Here is a 23,371-nt window from a genome sequence, read left to right as displayed (position 1 = left end):
GGGAGCAGGTTAGACACGCCAACCAGGAGGCCGTCGCAGCCATGCTCAAGGTACAGACTAAACATATATAGATAGACTAAACATATATATACACTAAACATATAGACTAAGCATATATATACACGAAACATATAGACTAAACATATATAGATAGACTAAACATATATATACACTTAACATATACATGTAGACTAAACATATATATACACTAAACATATATATATACACTAATCATATATAGATAGACTAAACATATATAGATAGACCAAACATATATACACTAAACATATAGACTAAAGATATATATAGACTAAACATATATAGACACTAAACATATATATATACACTAAACATATATAGATAGACTAAACATATATAGATAGACTAAACATATATATACACTAAACATATAGACTCAGCATATATATACACAAAACATATATAGATAGACTAAACATATATACACTAAACATATAGACTAAACATCTATAGATAGACTAAACATATATATACACTAAACATATAGACTAAGCATATATATACACAAAACATATATAGATAGACTAAACATATATACACTAAACATATAGACTAAACATATATAGATAGACTAAACATATATATGCACTAAACATATAGAATAAACATATATAGATAGACTAAACATATATATACACTAAACATATAGACTAAACATATATAGATAGACTAAACATATATATACACTAAACATATAGACTAAACATATATAGATAGACTAAACATATATATACACTAAACATATAGACTAAACATATACGTATATACACTAAACATATATAGATAGACTAAACATGTATATGCACTAAACATATAGACTAAACATAGATAGATAGACTAAACATATATATACACTAAACATATAGACTAAACATATATAGATAGACTAAACATATATCTACACCAAACATATAGACTAAACATATATATATACACTAAACATATAGACTAAACATATATAGATAGACTAAACATATATATACACTAAACATATATAGATAGACTAAACATATACACTAAACATATAGACTAAACATACAGCCTAAACATATATATATACACACTAAACATATAGACTAAACATAGACTTAACATATATACACTAAACATATACACTAAACATATAGACTAAACAATAGACTAAACATATATATAGACTGAACATATACACTAAACATGTATATACACTAATCATATACACTAAACATATGCACACAAAACATATACACTAAACATACATATACAATAAACATATAGACTAAACATATACATACATTCAACATATAGACCAAACATATAGAATAAACAGATACACTAAACATATACACTAAACATATAGACTACACATCTATATATATAGACTAAACATATATATAGACTTAAAATATAGACTAAACATATAGACTGTGTGTGTGTACCAGAGGGTGTGTGTGTGTGTGTGTGTGTGTGTGTACCAGAGGGTGTATGTGTGTGTGTGTGTGTGTGTGTGTGTGTTGCAGTGTACCAGAGGGTGTGTGTGTGTGTGTGTTGCAGTGTACCAGAGGGTGTGTGTGTGTGTGTGTGCGTTGCAGTGTACCAGAGGGTGTGAGTGTGTGTGTGTGTGTGTGTTGCAGTGTACCAGAGGGTGTGAGTGTGTGTGTGTGTGTTGCAGTGTACCAGAGGGTGTGAGTGTGTGTGTGTGTGTGTGTGTGTGTGTTGCAGTGTACCAGAGGGTGTGTGTGTGTGTGTTGCAGTGTACCAGAGGGTGTGTTCATCTGGAGGTGGGACGTCTGAAGGCGGCAACATGGACCCCCTCCAGACAGACGTCCCAGAGTAGCCAGGTGGGGGTTTGTCTATGTGTGTGTGTGTGTGTGTGTGTGTGTGTCACTGTGTGTGTGTGTCACTGTGTTTAAATGTGTGTTTCCTCTCAGATGGATCAAGATGGAAGCTGCTCAAGTTTTGTGACTCCGCCCCCCCGGGCGGAAAGCCCCGCCCCCTCCCAGGTCCCTGAGGTGACCTCTGACCCTACGGCAAGCATCACCCCCGGCAACATCTCGTCTTCCAACAACACCGGTAGGAGAATGTTCTGATTCACTGTGATGTCATGCTGTGATGTCATGATGTCATGTCATGCTGTGATGTCATGATGTGATGTCATGCTGTGATGTCACGCTGCAATGTCGGGTTGTGACGTCATGTGGTCATGTGATTTGATGTTGTGATGTCATGTCCTGATTTCCCGTTGTGATGTCATGATGTTATGTGATGTCATGTTGTGATGTGATGTCATGTTGTGATGTCATGTCATGTTGTGATGTCATGTTGTGATGTCATGTGTTAACAGTGGGACCCCAGGATGTCCGGACCGTCCAGATCACGCGGGTAAGGTCATGTGACCCTGAAATGATGTGATTGGCTGAGCTGGACATGTGATCGGGCAGGCAGTGATGTGAGTGGCTGTGTGCAGGGCTCCAGGGACAGTCTGGGCGTGTCCATCGCGGGGGGGCGGGGCAGCCCACTGGGGGACCTCCCGGTCTTCATCGCTATGATCCAAGCTAACGGAGTAGCGGCTAGGAGCCAGCAGCTCAAGGTACACACAAACGCACGCACACACGCACATACATTATAAACACACACAAATTATACACACACACGCACGCGTGAGTGCGCACACACACACACACACAAACACACTATACACACTATACATACACACACACACACACACACACACACACACACACACACACACACACCATACTTACAAACCATACATACACACACACATTATACACACTTTATACACACACACACACACACGTTATGCACACATACGCACACGTAATAGATACACAAAATAAATATAAACACACATAATTATTGATGATGTGTGTGATTGACACTGTGTGTGTGTGTGTGTGTGTGTGTGTGTGTGTGTGTGTGTGTGTGTGTGTGTGTGTGTGTGTGTGTGTGTGTGTGTGGAGGTGGGGGACCGGGTGGTCAGTATTGACGGCGTTCGTCTCGATGGTTTTTCTCACTCTGAGGTCGTCGACCTCCTGAAGAGAGACTCTGACACACCCCTCACCCTGGAGGTAACACACACACACACACACACACACACACACACACACACACACACACACACACAGGTATCCTCTGTTGTGACCACCAAGGTACTCACCTTGAGTGTGTGTGTGTGTGTGTGTGTGTGTGTGTGTGTGTGTGTGTGTGTGTCCAGGTGGTAGCCGACACTAACATCGGTGCGGTGACCAGTCAGGTGGAGAATCTGTCCAACCTACCAGCGGTCCACGCAGAGCCAGAGTACGCACACGCACAAACACACCCACACATGGATATTCTAACCCTAACCCTAACCCTAACCCTAACCCTAACCACTAACCCTAACCCTAACCCTAACCCTAACCCTAACCCTAACCCTAACCCAACCTACCAGCGGTCCACGCAGAGCCAGAGTACGCACACGCACAAACACACCCACACATGGATATTCTTTGTGTGTGTGTTGCAGTAAGGGCCCTACTGTGTATGTGGATGTGTCAATGCTGATTGTGTGTGTGTGTGTGTGTGTGTGTGTGTGTGTGTGTGTGTGTGTGTGTGTGTGTGTGTGTGTGTGTGTGTGTGTGTGTGTGTGTGTGTGTGTGTGTGTGTGTGTCTCAGGGCCCCGGGCCCCCTAGCCGTGGCCCTACTGAAGGGTCCCGAGGGTCTGGGCTTCAGCATCGTGGGCGGGTTCAGCAGCCCCCACGGGGACCTGCCCATATACGTCAAGACCGTCTTCAGCAAGGTACGCCTAGCAACCACCGGCCTCGCCTTAGCAACCAGTCCCTTCATCATAGCAACCACTGGCCTCGCCATAGCAACCTCTGGCCTCACCATAGCAACCAGAACCTTCACCATAGCAACCAGAACCTTCACCATAGCAACCAGAACCTTCACCATAGCAGTCAGTACCTTCACCATAGCAACCACTAGCGTCGCCATAGCAACCACTGCTCTTGTCATAGTAACCAGTATCTCCACCATAGCAACAACTACCTTCACCATAGCAACCATTGCCCTTGCCATACTAACCAGTCCCTCCACCATAGTAACCAGTACCGTCACCATAGCATCCACTGCCCTCACCATACCAACCACTGCCCTCGCTATAGCAACCAGTACCTTCTGCATAGCAACCAGTACCTTCACCATAGCCACCACTGCTGTCGCCATGTATGATCACAACCAATAAGGTCCAAATATCCTCTCTCTCTCTCTCTCTCTCTCTCTCTCTCTCTCTCTCTCTCTCTCTCTCTCTCTCTCTCTCTCTCTCTCTCTCTCTCTCTCTCAGGGGGCGGCTGCCTCGGACGGCCGGCTGCGTCGGGGTGATCAGATCCTGAGTGTGAACGGGGAGAGCTTAGAGCGAGCGACGCACGAGCAGGCGGTCGCTCTCTTAAAGAGACAGAGCGGCACAGTGGTCCTGAGGGTCCTGTCCTAACACACACACACCACACACACACACACACACACACACACACACACACACACACACACACACACACACACACACACACAGGCGAGCCCATGACCTGCTATCTTACCTAGCTAGCTAGCGTAGCCTGCTAGCTAGAATATCCTGGAGAAAGCTACACTGCCTAGGTAGCTAGCATAACGCGGAGCTTACTGCACTTCTTAGCTAGCTATCGTAGCCTGCCGCTTGCTATAATGCGTAGCTAGCTAGCTGGATGCAGGCTTTAGCTTTGCGTTTTGTTTCCTTTGACGTCCGAGAAGGACCTCAAACTTTTGCGCAACATTTTCTTCAATAAACGAAGCTTTCGCCGTTGTCCAGAAATACCTCGCTGGTACTGTGTTTGTTTGTCATTATCCCCCTGTCGCACGGAAGTGACGATTCTGTCGACCAATCAACGGATGACGTGTGTAGCTCCAACTTGCCGGCACACTTTCAGGCGTCTCGGAACCCCAACGGAGGAGTACTGCAAGACGAGTACGGCTCAGTCCGGGCCACGCCCACTTTTGGCGGTGGAAATTGCGAACCGTGCCGCGCCTTGCAGACTGCACCGACCGCACCCTCGGGTGAAACGGCGCCATTAGTGCTGCCGGTTAGCTCTTAGCAATAAGCCAGGTAGCAGCCCTTTCTGGCTGCATGCGTTACCATGCCAACCAGGCGTCTCCATGGAGATCTACCGATTAACGCCCATCTCTAAATAAACGATTAATAAGAGACTTAATGCACAACGCGTCCACAAGGCTTCAGCCGTTACCATGGGGACAAAAACGATCAGTCACTGGCTTCAGCCGTTACCATGGGGACGACAACGATCAGTCAATGGAAAATGAATAATGTTGCCAATATTTATGTTTTCTTTTTATTGTTAATATTGATAGCAATATCCTCTCTCTCTCTCTGTCTCTGTCTCTCCCTCTCTCTCTCCTGATGATGTCGTCTAGCGTGTCTTGCGTGTAACAGAATAACCTCTGACCTCAGGGGGAAGGATTGAGTCTGTGTGTCTAGCTGTGAGACAGACACCTGTTTTTCTGTCTGTCTGTCTGTTTCTTCCATGAGCTGCTAAAACTCTGCTAGTGTTTTATTAAAGTCTGAGATAAGCACAAACTGCTTCCTGTCTCCTTCCACCGCCCTCACTGACCTCTGACCCCACACTATAAACCTATACCTCCAGCCGCGGCCACTAGGTGGCGCCACACCCCCACAATATAAACTTGTACCTCCAGCCGCGGCCACTAGGTGACGCCACATCCCCACATTATAAACCTGTACCTCCAGCCGCGGCCACTAGGTGGCGCCACACCCCCACACTATAAACCTGTACCTCCAGTCGCGGCCACTAGGTGGCGCCACACCCCCACACTATAAACCTGTACCTCCAGCCGCGGCCACTAGGTGGCGCCACACCCCCACACTATAAACCTGTACCTCCAGTCGCGGCCACTAGGTGGTCTGAGGGGGATGGAGGAGCAGGTACAGTAGCACACGGTGGGGGGGGCAGGTGGAGGAGCAGACTGGGGGGGGCAGAGCAGACCCTCCCCTCAGCGGGCGCCTCCAGGCAACCCCCCCCCCGGGGTCCAGGCACGTAGCCCCCACAGTATTTATATACTATATAATATAGTTGATATTACCACAGTATATACTGTATATACTATATAATATAGTTGATATTACCACAGTATATACTGTATATACTATATAATATAGTTGATATTACCACAGTATATATATACTATCTAATATAGTTGATATTACCACAGTATATACTGTATATACTATATAATATAGTTGATATTACCACAGTATATATATACTATCTAATATAGTTGATATTACCACAGTATATATATACTATATAATATAGTTGATATTACCACAGTATATACTGTATATACTATCTAATATAGTTGATATTACCACAGTATATACTGTATATACTATATAATATAGTTGATATTACCACAGTATATATATACTATCTAATATAGTTGATATTACCACAGTATATATATACTATATAATATAGTTGATATTACCACAGTATATACTGTATATACTATATAATATAGTTGATATTACCACAGTATATATATACTATCTAATATAGTTGATATTACCACAGTATATACTGTGTATACTATATAATATAGTTGATATTACCACAGTATATACTGTATATACTATATAATATAGTTGATATTACCACAGTATATATATACTATCTAATATAGTTGATATTACCACAGTATATACTGTATATACTATATAATATAGTTGATATTACCACAGTATATATATACTATCTAATATAGTTGATATTACCACAGTATATACTGTATAATATAGTTGATATTACCACAGTATATACTGTATATACTATATAATATAGTTGATATTACCACAGTATATATATACTATCTAATATAGTTGATATTACCACAGTATATACTGTATATACTATATAATATAGTTGATATTACCACAGTATATATATACTATCTAATATAGTTGATATTACCACAGTATATACTGTATATACTATATAATATAGTTGATATTACCACAGTATATACTGTATATACTATATAATATAGTTGATATTACCACAGTATGTATATACTATCTAATATAGTTGATATTACCACAGTATATACTGTATATACTATATAATATAGTTGATATTACCACAGTATATATATACTATCTAATATAGTTGATATTACCACAGTATATACTGTATATACTATATAATATAGTTGATATTACCACAGTATATACTGTATATACTATATAATATAGTTGATATTACCACAGTATATATATACTATCTAATATAGTTGATATTACCACAGTATATACTGTATATACTATATAATATAGTTGATATTACCACAGTATATATATACTATCTAATATAGTTGATATTACCACAGTATATACTGTATATACTATATAATATAGTTGATATTACCACAGTATATACTGTATATACTATATAATATAGTTGATATTACCACAGTATGTATATACTATCTAATATAGTTGATATTACCACAGTATATACTGTATATACTATATAATATAGTTGATATTACCACAGTATATACTATATAATATAGTTGATATTACCACAGTATATACTGTATATACTATATAATATAGTTGATATTACCACAGTATATACTGTATATACTATATAATATAGTTGATATTACCACAGTATATACTGTATATACTATATAATATAGTTGATATTACCACAGTATATATATACTATCTAATATAGTTGATATTACCACAGTATATACTGTATATACTATATAATATAGTTGATATTACCACAGTATATACTGTATATACTATCTAATATAGTTGATATTACCACAGTATATACTGTATATACTATATAATATAGTTGATATTACCACAGTATATACTGTATATACTATATAATATAGTTGATATTACCACAGTATATATATACTATCTAATATAGTTGATATTACCACAGTATATACTGTATATACTATATAATATAGTTGATATTACCACAGTATATACTGTATATACTATCTAATATAGTTGATATTACCACAGTATATACTGTATATACTATATAATATAGTTGATATTACCACAGTATATATATACTATCTAATATAGTTGATATTACCACAGTATATACTGTATATACTATCTAATATAGTTTATATTACCACAGTATATACTGTATATACTATATAATATAGTTGATATTACCACAGTATATATATACTATATAATATAGTTGATATTACCACAGTATATACTGTATATACTATATAATATAGTTGATATTACCACAGTATATATATACTATCTAATATAGTTGATATTACCACAGTATATACTGTATATACTATCTAATATAGTTGATATTACCACAGTATATACTGTATATACTATATAATATAGTTGATATTACCACAGTATATATATACTATCTAATATAGTTGATATTACCACAGTATATACTGTATATACTATCTAATATAGTTGATATTACCACAGTATATACTGTATATACTATATAATATAGTTGATATTACCACAGTATATATATACTATATAATATAGTTGATATTACCACAGTATATACTGTATATACTATATAATATAGTTGATATTACCACAGTATATATATATACTATATAATATAGTTGATATTACCACAGTATATATATACTATATTATGTAGTTGACTAGTTAACTAGTGCTCCCCCTCTAGGGGTCACTAGTGCTCTAGGGGTCACTAGTGCTCCTCCTCTAGGGGTCACTAGTGCTCTAGGGGTCACTAGTGCTCTAGGGGTCACTAGTACTCTAGGGGTCACTAGTGCTCTAGGGGTCACTAGTACTCTAGGGGTCACTAGTGCTCCCCCTCTAGGGGCCCCCCACCCTGGGGACCCCCTGGTCCCATCGAGGGCAGTGAGACTGAATAACCAGCAGACCGAGGCGCCTTCACCCTGTTCATGAGGCCTTCAGCTGGTCCCCCCTCGGGGTCCCCCAGACCCTGGGGACCCCAGACTCTCGGGGGTCCCCCTCCCTAGGTGGACTACAGACGTGTTGTGTTTTACTTCATCATTTGAACCCCTTGTTGTTGCCTCGTTATGTATTTTAATACAGGACTGATTCATGCATCCTGACGCCCCCTCCTTCAGCCCCTCCCACACCAGTGGAGACCACGCCCCCTTCAGAAAGCCCCTCCCACACCAGTGGAGACCACGCCCCCTTCAGAAAGCCCCTCCCACACCAGGCGAGACCACACTCACGGTGAACTGACATGTTTCAGCTTTTATTGAAATGATTCCCATGTCTGATCCGTGCAGACGGTCAGAGTTCATAGGTCAAGCAGGCTATCAGACAGACATAGGTCGAAGGTCAGCGGGAGGCCCGACCCCTCGTTCATATTTACATGATCAAACCATCGCAGAGACCATGGACGAGGTACCTAGGTACCTGGTCCACCGTCCTGTACCAGAATACAGTCAACACATAGTGTCTTACCAGCATCAAAACAACTCATAACGAACACATAACACTACAGTACCAGAGGAACCACTGGTCCAGAACCACTGGTCCAGGGCTCATTAGGAGGAACCACTGGTCCAGAACCACTGGTCCAGAACCACTGGTCCAGGGCTCATTAGGAGGAACCACTGGTCCAGAACCACTGGTCCAGGGCTCGTTAGGAGGAACCACTGGTCCAGAACCACTGGTCCAGGGCTCGTTAGGAGGAACCACTGGTCAAGAACCACTGGTCCAGAGCTCATTAGGAGGAACCACTGGTCCAGAACCACTGGTCCAGAACCACTGGTCCAGGGCTCGTTAGGAGGAACCACTGGTCCAGAACCACTGGTCCAGAACCACTGGTCCAGGGCTCATTAGGAGTCCAGGAGGGACTGGGGGTACCAATACCACCTGGACAGGGAGGGGGGGAGGGGGTCCAGGGGGGAGGGGGTCCAGGGGGGAGGGGGTCCAGGATGGTCGATCCTCTTCAGTCGTGGTTCCCAGCCACTCCCCCCGTTCATCAGTAAACTTCAAACGCACCACAAACAGAAGAGAGGGGGAGGGGGGAGTGTGTGTGTGTGTGTGTGTGGGGGGGGGGGGGGTCCTGGGGAGGTCCTCTCTCTCCTCGTATGTCCCAGTGTCTCCAGTCCGTCAAGGACCGTTACCGTGGTGACGTTAGTGCAGACAGAGGAGACATTAAAACAATAAAACATCAACCAGAGGGTTGGAATAACTGGACCAGGAGAAACTAGGAGACCAGGAGAGACCAGGAGAGACTGAGAGACCAGGAGAGACTGAGAGAGACCAGGAGAGACCAGGAGAGACTGAGAGAGACCAGGAGAGACCAGGAGAGACTGAGAGACCAGGAGAGACTGAGAGAGACCAGGAGAGACCAGGAGAGACTGAGAGACCGGGAGAAACCAGGAGAGACTGAGAAACCAGGAGAGACTGAGAGACCAGGAGAGACCAGGAGAGACAGAGACCAGGAGAGACCAGGAGAGACTGAGAGACCGGGAGAGACTGAGAGAGAGACGGAGAGACCAGGAGAGACTGAGAGACCGGGAGAAACTGAGAGACCGGGAGAGACCAGGAGAGACCAGGAGAGACTGAGAGAGACCAGGAGAGACTGAGACACCAGGAGAGACAAGTCAAGTCTAATCAGTCACAACAGAGCAAGAGAGTCTAGTAGAGTCTGGACCGGACCAGTAGAGACCAGTACAGACTAGACCAGACCAGGTCCAGGTCTCTGGGGGGTCCGGGTCTCTAGGGGGTCCGGGTCTCTAGGGGGTCCGGGTCTCTAGGGGGTCTGGGGGGGTCCAGGTCTCTAGGGGGTCCGGGTCTCTAGGGGGTCCGGGTCTCTAGGGGGTCTGGGTCTCTAGGGGGTCCGGGTCTCTCGGGGGTCCGGGTCTCTCGGGGGTCCGGGTCTCTCGGGGGTCCGGGTCTCTCGGGGGTCCGGGTCTCTCGGGGGTCCGGGTCTCTAGGGGGTCCGGGTCTCTCGGGGGTCCGGGTCTCTCGGGGGTCCGGGTCTCTAGGGGGTCCGGGTCTCTCGGGGGTCCGGGTCTCTCGGGGGTCCAGGTCTCTAGGGGGTCCGGGTCTTGGGTCTCCTGGCTGAGCGGAGACTGTCTTGTGATGAAGAGGAGGATCAGAGGATGAAGAACAGCATCAGGACCACCAGGAGGATGAGGAGCAGGACCCCGATCGCACACCACTGGCGCCGGTCTGCAACACACGCACAACAGGTCAACACACCACACACAACAGGTCAACGCACAACAGGTCAACACAACAGGTCAACACACCACACACAACACGTCAACACACAACACGTCAACGCACAACACGTCAACACAACACGTTAACACAACACGCACACACACACACACACACACACACACTATACAGAACATAAGAAATACCATTAGAATGAGACGCATACAGTAAGGAATACTACCAAAGTAGTGCTATAGTAGTAATACTGCACACATAGAGTAAGTAATACTACCGTAGTATTATAGTAGTACTATACTAGTCATACTAGTTATACCGGTACTACTATAATACTACTATGGTAGTATTACTAACTGTATGTGTACAGTAATACTATGGTGATATTACTTACTGTATGCATACATTAATACTACTGAATGTAGTATTATAGTATGATTACTGTACACATTCAGTAATACTACTATACTAATACTACGGTAGTATACCGTACTGTGTGTACAGTAGTACTAGTACTCTGCTGTACTCGGGGGCCGTACCGCTGGTCATGTGGGACACCTTCAGTAATACTACTATACTAATACTACGGTAGTATACCGTACTGTGTGTACAGTAGTACTAGTACTCCTGCTGTACTCGGGGGCCGTACCGCTGGTCATGTGGGACACCTTCGCCAGCTTCTTCATCACGTTGTCCAGCTTGGAGTGCGTGTTGTCGACCTCGTGGGTGAAGTCATCCAGCATGCTACACAACAACACAACAACACAACCTTAACACAACAACGCAACACAACCAGCTCACTGTGCACAACACAACAACACAACCTTAACACAACAACACAACCTTAACACAACAACACAACCAGCTCACTGTGCACAACACAACAACACAACCTCACTGCCACAACACAACAAAGCTCACTGTGCACAACACAACAAACCTCACTGCCAAAACACAACAAACCTCACTGCCACAACACAACAAACCTCACTGCCACAACACAACAAACCTCACTGCCAAAACACAACAAACCTCACTGCCACAACACAACAAACCTCACTGCCACAACACAACAAACCTCACTACCACAACACAACAAACCTCACTGCCACAACACAACAAACCTCACTGCCACAACACAACAAACCTCACTGCCACAACACAACACACCTCACTGCCACAACACAACAAACCTCACTGCCACAACACAACACACCTCAGCTCGCTAAAGATACACAATGAGTGAGTCAGAGGTGAGAAGGTGAGGGGTGAGAGGGTGAGAGGTTGAAGAGTAAGAGGGTGAGGTGAGAGAGGTTGAGGGGTGAGAGAGAGGGTGAGGAGTGAGAGGCTGGGGAGTGATAGGGTGGGGAGAGAGAGGGTGAGAGAGAGGCTGAGGAGTGAGAGGCTGAGGAGTGAGAGGCTGAGGAGTGAGAGGCTGAGGAGTGAGAGGATGAGGAGTGAGAGGATGAGGAGTGAGAGGCTGAGGAGTGAGAGGGTGAGAGAGAGGCTGAGGAGTGAGAGGCTGAGGAGTGAGAGGATGAGGAGTGAGAGGCTGAGGAGTGAGAGGGTGAGGAGTGAGAGGCTGAGGAGTGAGAGGCTGAGGAGTGAGAGGGTGAGGAGTGAGAGGCTGAGGAGTGAGAGGGTGAGGAGTGAGAAGCTGAGGAGTGAGAGGCTGAGGAGTGAGAGGCTGAGGAGTGAGAGGCTGAGGAGTGAGAGGGTGAGGAGTGAGAGGCTGAGGAGTGAGAGACTGAGGAGTGAGAGGGTGAGGGGTCGAGCCGTACACTGCCTGCTCGTCCAGCTCCAGGCCAATCCGCTCTGACATGTTCTTCAGGACCCCGATGGTCCCTGAGACCAGCTCCAGCTGCTGGTCCTGCTGCTCCGCCATCAGCTACACACACACACACACACACACACACACACACACACACACACACACACTTTATATTAAAATACTAACAAATAGAAACATGTGTGTGTGTGTATGTGTTTCTGTGTGTGTGTGTGTGTGTGTGTATGCTTGCGTGCTTGTGCGTGCCTGCTGCTGTGTGTGCGTGTGTGTGTGTGTGTGTGTCTGTGTGTGCGTGCCTGCTGCTGTGTGTGCATCTGTGCGTGTGTGTGTCTGTGCGTGCGTGCGTGCGTGCGTGCGTGCGTGCGTGCCCACCTGCTGCTGTGAGTGCTGCTCCTCTATGAACAGGCTGTTGGCGGTCTGCAGCTGCTGGTCCAGTCTGGTGTAGCGGTCCCCGCCCGGACCCCCGCCCGGACTCCCGCCCGGCCCCTGGAACACAGCCCACCGCTGACCTCTCACCCCTGACCAGTATCAGCCCAGTATTACCCCACTGGAACCAGTAGAATCTCAGTATTACCGGTATCCCAGTTTAACCAGTATAATCCCAGTGTACCCAGTAGAATCCCAGTATAATCCCAGTGAAACCAGTATAATCCCAGTGTAACCCCAGTATAATCCCAGTTAAACCAGTATAATCCCAGTGTAACCAGTATAACCCCAGTATAATCCCAGTGTAACCAGTATGATCCAAGTTCAACCAGTATCATTCCACTGTTACCAGTAAAACCCCAGTATAATCCCAGTATAACAAGTAGAATCCCAGTTTAACCAGTAGAATCCCAGTCTAACCAGCATAATCAAGGTTTATAATCCCAGTGTAACCAATATAATCCCAGTGTAACCAGTATTATCTCAGTATATCCCAGTGTAACCAGTATAATCTCGGTACAATCCCAGTGGAACCAGTATAACCCCATTGTTTCATACCTGTCTGTTGTTCTTGTCAGGGATGGACAAGGTGGCCGGACTGGACATCTGCTCCTTCATCTCCTAGAGACAAAGACAGCCTGTCAGCTAGCCTAGCTAACAGCTAACCTACCTAATAGCCTGTCAACTAGCCTGATTAACAGCTAGCCTACCTGAAAGCTAACAGCTAGCCTACCTAACAACTAGCCTTCCTAAAAGTTAACAGCTAGCCTACGTCATAGCCTGTCAGCTAGCCTAGGTAATAGCTAGCCTACCTAATAGCCTGTCAGCTAGCCTAGGCTACCTAAAAGCTAACAGCTAGCCTACCTAACAGCTAGCCCACGTAACAGCATGTCAACTAGCCTAGCTAACAGCCAACCATTCTTCTCATTAAATCTTAAATGAAAAAAAACGTCTGTCAGCTCTACAGTACGGACAGCATGATGCATGTATGCACTGCTCACTACAGGGGGGGCAGGGCAGGGTGAGAACCCTCTAGGAGGGACCTCTACTGAGGCCTGTTCTACCTCCTGACCTCTGACCCCTGACCTTTGACCCCTGAGGCCGGCCCTACCCCCTGACCCCTGAGGCCGGTCCTACCCCCTGACCCCTACCCCCTGAGGCCGGTCCTACCCCCTGACCCCTACCCCCTGACCCCTGAGGCCGGTCCTACCCCCTGACCCCTGACCCCTACCCCCTGACCCCTGAGGCCGGTCCTACCCCCTGACCCCTACCCCCTGACCCCTACCCCCTGACCCCTGAGGCCGGTCCTACCCCCTGACCCCTGACCCCTACCCCCTGACCCCTACCCCCTGACCCCTACCCCCTGACCCCTGAGGCCGGTCCTACCCCCTGACCCCTACCCCTACCCCCTGACCCCTACCCCCTGACCCCTGAGGCCGGTCCTACCCCCTGACCCCTGACCCCTACCCCCTGACCCCTGAGGCCGGTCCTACCCCCTGACCCCTGACCCCTACCCCCTGACCCCTGAGGCCGGTCCTACCCCCTGACCCCTACCCCCTGACCCCTACCCCCTGACCCCTGAGGCCGGTCCTACCCCCTGACCCCTACCCCCTGACCCCTGAGGCCGGTCCTACCCCCTGACCCCTGACCCCTACCCCCTGACCCCTGAGGCCGGTCCTACCCCCTGACCCCTACCCCCTGACCCCTACCCCCTGACCCCTGAGGCCGGTCCTACCCCCTGACCCCTGACCCCTACCCCCTGACCCCTGAGGCCGGTCCTACCCCCTGACCCCTACCCCCTGACCCCTGAGGCCGGTCCTACCTGGACCTCCTTCCGGGTGGCGCTGATGAAGGCCTTCCTCTTGGCGAGCTCCGGAGCGTCCAGGTTGAACTTCTTCGGGTTGGACTCAACGATACGTGACCTCGTTAAGAAACCCTCCACAGAGTGACCCCTTCACCATCACCACTACACCACTACACCATCACACCACTACACCATCACCAATTCACCTTCACCACTTCACCACTACACCATCACACCACTACACCATCACCAATTCACCTTCACCACTTCACCACTACACCATCACACCACTACACCATCACCAATTCACCCCTTCACCATCACCACTTCACCACTACACCATCACACCACTACACCATCACACCACTACACCATCACACCACTACACCACCACCAAGGCCTAAAAAAAAAAATTGTTTGGTTCCGGTTTCCGACCGACCCTGTCAATTTATGTGCGACCCAAATCATTTTATGAGCTTTATAAAAAAAAAAAATTAAAAAAAAAAAAAATTGATGCAAACGATAATTACGTTTTGGTACAGCACCTCTTCATTCTGTACAAGGATGAGCGAATTTTCTCGTTTTTAAATGAAAACAACCTACCTATCATTCGCTGCCGCTGGAAAAAATAAAATAAATTCCCTACCTACCCATGACCTCAACTGACAACCAACAGGAACCAAACTTTTTTTTTTTTTAGGCCCAATTCACCCCTTCACCATCCATGGTGTGTGTGTGTGTGTGTGTGTGTGTGTGTGTGTGTGTGTGTGTGTGTGTGTGTGTGTGTGTGTGTGTGTGTGTGTGTGTGTGTGTGTGTGTGTGTGTGTGTGTGTGTGTGTGTGTGTGTGTGTGTGTGTGTGTGTGTGTGTGTGTGGAGGATATCGATGGTCTCGTCGAGGTCCTCCAGGTCCCACTCGATGGACCTCAGGCTGTTCCTCAGCTCGTTGGTCGTCCACTCCGCCTCCTCCCGGGAGGCCCCGCCCCCAGGCGCCCGCAGCAGCTCGCCCCACCGCAGGTGGAGCCCCTGGGCTGACAGCACCGCCTTCTGCACCTCCCTGAGTCACAACACACCCTCACCCCGTCACAACACACCCTCACCCCGTCACAACACACCCTCACCCTGTCACAACACACCCTCACCCCGTCACAACACACCCTCACCCCGTCACAACACACCCTCACAACACACCCTCACCCCGTCACAACACACCCTCACAACACACCCTCACCCCGTCACAACACACCCTCACCCTGTCACAACACACCCTCACCCTGTCACAACACACCCTCACCCCGTCACAACACACCCTCACCCCGTCACAACACACCATCACCCTGTCACAACACACCCTCACCCCGTCACAACACACCCTCACCCCGTCACAACACACCATCACCCTGTCACAACACACCATCACCCTGTCACCCTCACCCCGTCACAACACACCCTCACCCTGTCACCCTAACCCCGTCACAACACACCCTCACCCCGTCACAACACACCATCACCCTGTCACAACACACCATCACCCTGTCACCCTCACCCCGTCACAACACACCCTCACCCTGTCACAACACACCCTCACCCTGTCACAACACACCATCACCCTGTCACCCTCACCCCGTCACAACACACCCTCACCCCGTCACAACACACCCTCACCCTGTCACCCTCACCCCGTCACAACACACCCTCACCCCGTCACAACACACCCTCACCCCGTCACAACACACCCTCACACTGTCACCCTAACCCCGTCACAACACACCATCACCCTGTCACCCTAACCCCGTCACAACACACCATCACCCTGTCACCCTAAACCCGTCACAACACACCATCACCCTGTCACCCTAACCCCGTCACAACACACCATCACCCTGTCACCCTAACCCCGTCACAACACACCATCACCCTGTCACCCTAACCCCGTCACAACACACCATCACCCTGTCACCCTAACCCCGTCACAACACACCATCACCCTGTCACCCTAACCCTGTCACAACACACTCATCACCCCGTCACAACACACTGTCACCCTGTCACCCTAACCCCGTCACAACACACCCCTCACTCTGTCACCCTAACCCTGTCACAACACACCCTCACCCTGTCACCCTAACCCTGTCACAACACACCCTCACCCTGTCACCCTAACCCCGTCACAACACACCCTCACCCTGTCACCCTAACCCCGTCACAACACACCATCACCCTGTCACCCTAACCCCGTCACAACACACCATCACCCTGTCACCCTCACCCCGTCACAACACACCATCACCCTGTCACCCTCACCCCGTCACAACACACCATCACCCTGTCACCCTAACCCCGTCACAACACACCCTCACCCTGTCACCCTAACCCCGTCACAACACACCCTCACCCTGTCACCCTAACCCCGTCACAACACACCATCACCCTAACCCTGTCACAACACACTGTCACCCTGTCACCCTAACCCCGTCACAACACACCCCTCACTCTGTCACCCTAACCCTGTCACAACACAACGTCACCCTGTCACTCTAACCCTGTCACAACACACTCCTCACCCTGTCAATTTACCCCGTCACAACACACCCCTCACCCTAACCCCGTCACAACACACATCACCCTGTCACCCAAACCCTGTCGCAACACACCATCACCCTGTCACCCTAACCCCGTCACAACACACTCCTCACCCTGTCACCCTCCCCGTCACAACACACTCCTCATCCTGTCACCCGGCCAGTCACAAAACACTCATCACCCTGTCACCCTCATCCCTTCACAACACAACGTCATCACCATGTCACAACACGCTGTCGGGCTCCTCACCCCATCATAAGAGGGGATCACGCAGTCACAAGTCATATCTGTATATATTGTTAAGTATTGTAATCAATTAATCAATTATCTGATGACGCGCTTCGTGCTGATTGGTTCAGACCAATCCGTCATTTAATCCTCATTGTTCTGTAGCATGTAGCTTGTTAGCTTAGCCTCTGGGCTAGCGGTGCCGCGGGTCAGATTGTATTGAAACGACTTCCTGTCCTAGATGACACGTCCGCAGTAGAGCTTTCTTACCCCTTGACCACGAAAAACGGATCCTCCATGGACATGTTGAGGAAGAGAAGAGGAGACCAAGCGCGGTGTTGTTTACATGTGGAAACCGGAAACCAGGCACTGCGTCACTCCGACACTTCCGGCTCGGGTTTCTATCACAGCGACGACAGCGGAGATGACTTCCTATTAGTTACGTAGCGCGCATGCGCACACGCACGCCTACCCCCCTACACACACGCACACAATCCCACCCCCACACACACACACACACACACACACACACACACACACACACACACACACACACACACACACACACACACACAAACACTTAGGTTGGAATATATTGTTACATGTAAGATAAATATCTTATATCTGTTCTCCTTTTCAACATTTAGCTTTTCTAGGCGGGATTTTTACAAAATCGTTCCCATGGTGAATCCCGCTGCCAGATATGACGCAATACCCGAATCCCATAGTAGGGCGTTCCCTTAAAGGGGATTGCATTATAAAGACAGGCATTCCCTGTGTGTCCCTTAAAGGGGAAGTGCATCATAAAGACAGTGTGTATTTGATACATTATATCATAACTACAATGACACTATTATGCTTTATTGTGATCTGTAAATGGTGTACATTGTGATACAGCTGAACAGAGAGCGAGAAATGTAGACACTGAATTTATCCATACTGTATCTGACATCAACCATACTGTATCTGACATCAGCCATACTGTATCTGACATCAACCATACTGTATCTGACATCAACCATACTGTATCTGACATCAGCCATACTGTATCTGACATCAGCCATACTGTATCTGACATCAACCATACTGTATCTGACATCAGCCATACTGTATCTGACATCAGCCATACTGTATCTGACATCAACCATACTGTATCTGACATCAGCCATACTGTATCTGACATCAACCATACTGTATCTGACATCAGCCATACTGTATCTGACATCAACCATACTGTATCTGACATCAGCCATACTGTATCTGACATCAGCCATACTGTATCTGACATCAACCATACTGTATCTGACATCAGCCATACTGTATCTGACATCAATAATTCGATATTTGACAAATTATACTATAGCTTACTAGCATTTATCTTTATCCTATCTTAGTATCTTATCTTGTAGGTATATATAATATATATAGATATGCTGCACTCCAGCACACCACAGCTATATATATATATATATATATATATATATACTCCAGCACACCATATAGCTGTGGTGTGCTGGAGTATATGTATATATATATATATATATATATATATATATATATATATATATAGCTGTGGTGTGCTGGAGTGCAGCATATCTAAAAGGACTCATCAAGGCGGGACCAGGACCAGGCCCTGTGGACCAGGACCTGGACCAGGACCCGGCCCTTCGGAGAGCGTCCTAGCATCTCCTCTGCCCACGAGGACAGAGGATCTGCTTCAGCAACCGGACCCCCCCCCCCAGGAACCCCACCCTCTACCTGGACCCCCCCCCAGGAACCCCACCCTCTACCTGGACCCCCCCCCCCAGGAACCCCACCCTCTACCTGGACCCCCCCCCAGGAACCCCACCCTCTACCTGGACCCCCCCCCCCAGGAACCCCACCCTCTACCTGGACCCCCCCCCCCAGGAACCCCACCCTCTACCTGGACCCCCCCCCCCAGGAACCCCACCCTCTACCTGGACCCCCCTCCCCAGGAACCCCACCCTCAGACTGGACCCCCCTCCCCAGGGGCCCCACCCTCAGACTGGACCCCCCCTCCCTGGGTGGGGGCGGGGCCCCGGGCCGACCCACCGCCCCCCTCAGCCCTGCCCACCACACCCTGCGGACCCAACCCATGGAGACATTAGCTTAGATTAGAGCATTCTTCTTGTATATTATTATTTTCCTCCATTTATATTTTTTGCATTTTGAATTTGGTATCTTTGCAAATTTATACTTTGTATTAACTTATTTAAATTATATTTGTAACGTGGTGTTTGCCATTTGCTATAAGTTTCTATCTATCAGTCTATCTTACTACCATATCTTATCTTACTATATCTGTGTCTGTATTTAAATACTGAGTTACGTGTCCCTCAGGGGTGCTGTCATTGGCCGGCCTGGAAATGGCGGGGTAGATTTCAAGCTGGGCTCAGCTTCCTATTGGCTGTCGGAGCTCCCACGTGTCACTATATAGTAGCCTTATAAATAGAAGAGTCCTCACTCCAGCCGCCGTAGACGGAACAACAACAACGACGACACCGCCGGCCTCGGTACATCCGGACTATTAACGGATAGCTAGTCCCTCCCTCATTACCGACCACAACACGGACTGTACGAGACCTACCGACCGGAAGTACGGAAACAAAGACTCCTGGGTCTGGGTCCGATGGAGTACAGGGTGGAGGCGCACCGGGTCATGAGCCTCTCGCTCGGGAAGATCTACACCTCGCGCGTGCAGCGCGGCGGCGTCAAGCTGCACCGGAACTTGCTCGTGTCCCTCGTGCTGCGCTCCGCGCGCCACGTCTACCTCAGCGAATACTACGAGTGGGCGCGCGCGGAGGCGGCGGGGGGATACGGGGACCCGGATCAGGGAGACCACCACCCGGACCCAGCTCCACCGGAGACCCCGCAGACCAGAGCAGCCGGGGGGGAGGAGGACAGCCCCAGCGAGGACCTCGAGGCGACGCGCGCTTTGCTCGCGCTGGACGGGTTCTCTCTCGCGCAGGAGACGGATGTGAAAGAGGCCTGCAGCCCCCCCGCGCGAAAGAGGCGGAGCGCCGAGGCCTCGGACGGACCCGCGAAGAGGACCCGCCGTGCCTCCGCGACCTGCCCGCCGGGGGAGGAGAGCCAGGGGACCGGACCGATCTCTGAGGGCCCCGGGACCGAGGGGACGGTCACCGGGATGATCTCCGAGAGCCCCGGGACCGAAGGGACGGTCACCGAGATGATCTCCGAGAGCCCCGGGACCGAGGGGACGGTCACCGGGCTGATCTCCGTGTTCGGCTCGAGCTTCTCCGGTCTGCTGAGTAAGGACGCGGCGGCTCGAGACGAGGCGGGAGAGGAGAAGGTGCGCCGTGAGCCGCGGCTGCGCAGCATGGCGCCGCCCTGGTCTCCCGCCATAGCGGCCTTCTAGACCCTCGTCCCGCTCGAGGGGGGTTTGGTTCGAGTCTCGCAGGGACCGGCGGGTCTACAGGACAGACCGGAACAGGTCCGAGGAACACGGAAGTGTTCGGACCACGTGGCCGCCGAGAGCCGCTGTTAGGCGGCAGGTGGTCCCGGGAGGAGCCCCCGGTACCGGAGCTGGGTTCCGGTGGTCCCGGGGGGTCGTCCGTCGCACCGGGACGGAATGCCGTGTGGTCGTCCGGTGACGTCATTTGTTGACGTGGATGACCGCTCTTTGTTTGGGTTCAGACCGCTTGTGATGTTTTCGTGTATATATGACTTCCGACGTGACGCGCTTTGGTGCTAAGCACGTGATGTAAACAATAACAATAAAGTATTTATTCTACTCTATTGTGCTCTGGTTCTCTACTCTGGTCCTCTATTGATGCCCCGCCCCCCGGGGTCCTAGTTGGCCGCGGGCCGCTTCTTGGAACCATCAGAACATACACTGTGTAGTGTGTACTATAGCAGTACTGTGTGTATTATACTAATACTGTAGCAGTACTGTGTATTATCTAGTACTATAGCAGTACTGTGTATTATACTAGTACTATAACAGTACTGTGTATTATACGAGAACTAAAGCAGTACTGTGTGTATTATATTAGTGCTATAGCAGTACTGTGTGTATTCTACTAGTACTGTGTATTATACTAGTACTATATAGCAGTACTGTGTATTATACTAGTACTATATACCAGTGCTGTGTGTATAATACTAGAACTATATCAGTACTGTGTATTATACTATTACTAACGGTACTGTGTGTATTATAGCAGTACTGTGCATTATACTAGAACTATAGCAGTACTGTGTGTATTATACTTGTACTATATCAGTACTGTGTGTATTATACTTGTACTATATCAGTACTGTGTATTATACCATTCCTAACTAATGCTTATTATACTTGTACGATAGCAGTACTATGTGTATTATACTACTACTATAGCAGTACTATGTGTATTATACTACTACTATAGCAGTACTATGTGTATTATACTAGTACTATAGCAGTACTTTAGTACTATAGCAGTACTGTGTATTATACTAGCACTATAGCAGTACTGTGTGTATTATATTATACTAGCACTATAGCAGTACTGTGTGTATTATACTGGTACTATAGCAGTACTGTGTGTATTATACTGATACTATAGCAGTACTGTGTGTATTATACTGATACTATAGCAGTACTGTGTGTATTATACTAGCACTATAGCAGTACTGTGTGTATTATACTGGTACTATAGCAGTACTGTGTGTATTATACTGGTACTATAGCAGTACTGTGTGTATTATACTGATACTATAGCAGTACTGTGTGTATTATACTAGCAGTATCGCAGTACTGTGTGTATTACACTGGTACCATACTAGTACTGTGTGTATTATACTGATACTATAGCAGTACTGTGTGTATTATACTGATACTATAGCAGTACTTTGTGTATTATACTAGCAGTATAGCAGTACTGTGTGTATTATACTGGTATATCAGTACTGTGTACTGGTACTATAGCAGTACTGTGTGTATTATACTAGCACTATAGCAGTACTGTGTGTATTATACTAGCACTATAGCAGTACTGTGTGTATTATACTAGCAGTATATCAGTACTGTGTATTATACTGGTACCATATCAGTACTGTGTGTATTATACTAGCACTATAGCAGTACTGTGTGTATTATACTAGCACTATAGCAGTACTGTGTGTATTATACTGGTACCATATCAGTACTGTGTGTATTATACTGGTACCATATCAGTACTGTGTGTATTATACTAGCACTATAGCAGTACT

At 47.3% G+C, this 23,371-nt stretch overlaps 3 protein-coding genes and 2 long non-coding RNA genes across 6 annotated transcripts in view; 3 read left to right on the top strand and 2 right to left on the bottom strand.

The window, feature by feature from the left end:
• The window catches only part of patj (PATJ crumbs cell polarity complex component), a gene marked incomplete at its 5' end in the record, with an annotated part of 53,304 nt that extends 47,657 nt beyond the window's left edge, over positions 1-5,647 (top strand). The window contains 9 exon segments of the mRNA XM_060067396.1: positions 1-50; positions 1,773-1,859; positions 1,950-2,091; positions 2,363-2,400; positions 2,486-2,608; positions 3,003-3,110; positions 3,257-3,339; positions 3,697-3,820; positions 4,367-5,647. The exon segment at positions 1-50 is cut by the window's left edge and continues 98 nt beyond it. Coding sequence (XP_059923379.1) covers positions 1-50; positions 1,773-1,859; positions 1,950-2,091; positions 2,363-2,400; positions 2,486-2,608; positions 3,003-3,110; positions 3,257-3,339; positions 3,697-3,820; positions 4,367-4,513 — 902 coding nt within the window.
• A 5,035-nt stretch (positions 5,648-10,682) lies between these two features.
• LOC132469355 (uncharacterized) lies at positions 10,683-11,299 on the top strand. The gene is made up of 3 exons (XR_009528418.1): positions 10,683-10,828; positions 10,907-10,974; positions 11,162-11,299. It is a non-coding gene; the product is annotated as an uncharacterized LOC132469355 (long non-coding RNA).
• On the bottom strand, positions 10,938-18,568 carry stx6 (syntaxin 6). Of its 2 annotated transcripts, XR_009528404.1 has the most exons (9): positions 18,410-18,568; positions 16,213-16,385; positions 15,349-15,443; positions 14,085-14,147; positions 13,473-13,586; positions 13,093-13,199; positions 11,961-12,055; positions 11,162-11,305; positions 10,938-10,974 (listed from the first exon to the last, which is right to left on the bottom strand). XR_009528404.1 is itself a non-coding variant. In XM_060067283.1 (8 exons), the coding sequence occupies exons 1-8, from the start codon at positions 18,442-18,444 to the stop codon at positions 11,229-11,231; spliced, it is 759 nt and encodes a 252-aa protein (XP_059923266.1). In that variant the 5' UTR covers positions 18,445-18,568; the 3' UTR covers positions 11,003-11,228. The 2 variants fall into 2 exon arrangements, 1 of the variants encoding a protein (XP_059923266.1); XM_060067283.1 differs by lacking the exon at positions 10,938-10,974 and having other exon boundaries at positions 11,003-11,305.
• On the bottom strand, positions 16,700-18,402 carry LOC132469353 (uncharacterized). The gene is made up of 3 exons (XR_009528417.1): positions 17,759-18,402; positions 17,310-17,473; positions 16,700-16,813 (listed from the first exon to the last, which is right to left on the bottom strand). It is a non-coding gene; the product is annotated as an uncharacterized LOC132469353 (long non-coding RNA).
• A 2,037-nt stretch (positions 18,569-20,605) lies between the features above and the next one.
• ier5 (immediate early response 5) lies at positions 20,606-21,916 on the top strand. Its single transcript, XM_060067286.1, has one exon. The coding sequence runs from the start codon at positions 20,790-20,792 to the stop codon at positions 21,534-21,536; it is 747 nt and encodes a 248-aa protein (XP_059923269.1). The 5' UTR covers positions 20,606-20,789; the 3' UTR covers positions 21,537-21,916.
• Positions 21,917-23,371: the final 1,455 nt, after the last annotated feature.

This window comes from Gadus macrocephalus, chromosome 12 (assembly GCF_031168955.1).
Source record: "Gadus macrocephalus chromosome 12, ASM3116895v1".
NCBI classification, from domain to species: domain Eukaryota; kingdom Metazoa; phylum Chordata; class Actinopteri; order Gadiformes; family Gadidae; genus Gadus; species Gadus macrocephalus.
Note: the sequence above shows the minus strand (reverse complement) of the source record. Positions and strands in the feature narration are given on the sequence as shown.

Bases quoted from the DNA above. Each gene is read 5' to 3' on its own strand.
- stx6 (XM_060067283.1), bottom strand. From the start codon at position 18,444: ATGTCCATGGAGGATCCGTTTTTCGTGGTCAAGGG. The intron at 16,386-18,409 runs GTAAGAAAGCTC...GTTGTGACTCAG, and splicing joins CCGTTTTTCGTGGTCAAGGG to GGAGGTGCAGAAGGCGGTGC. The intron at 11,306-11,960 runs GTACGGCCCCCG...CGTGTGTTGCAG, and splicing joins GGTGTCCCACATGACCAGCG to ACCGGCGCCAGTGGTGTGCG.
- ier5 (XM_060067286.1), top strand. From the start codon at position 20,790: ATGGAGTACAGGGTGGAGGCGCACCGGGTCATGAGCCTCTCGCTCGGG.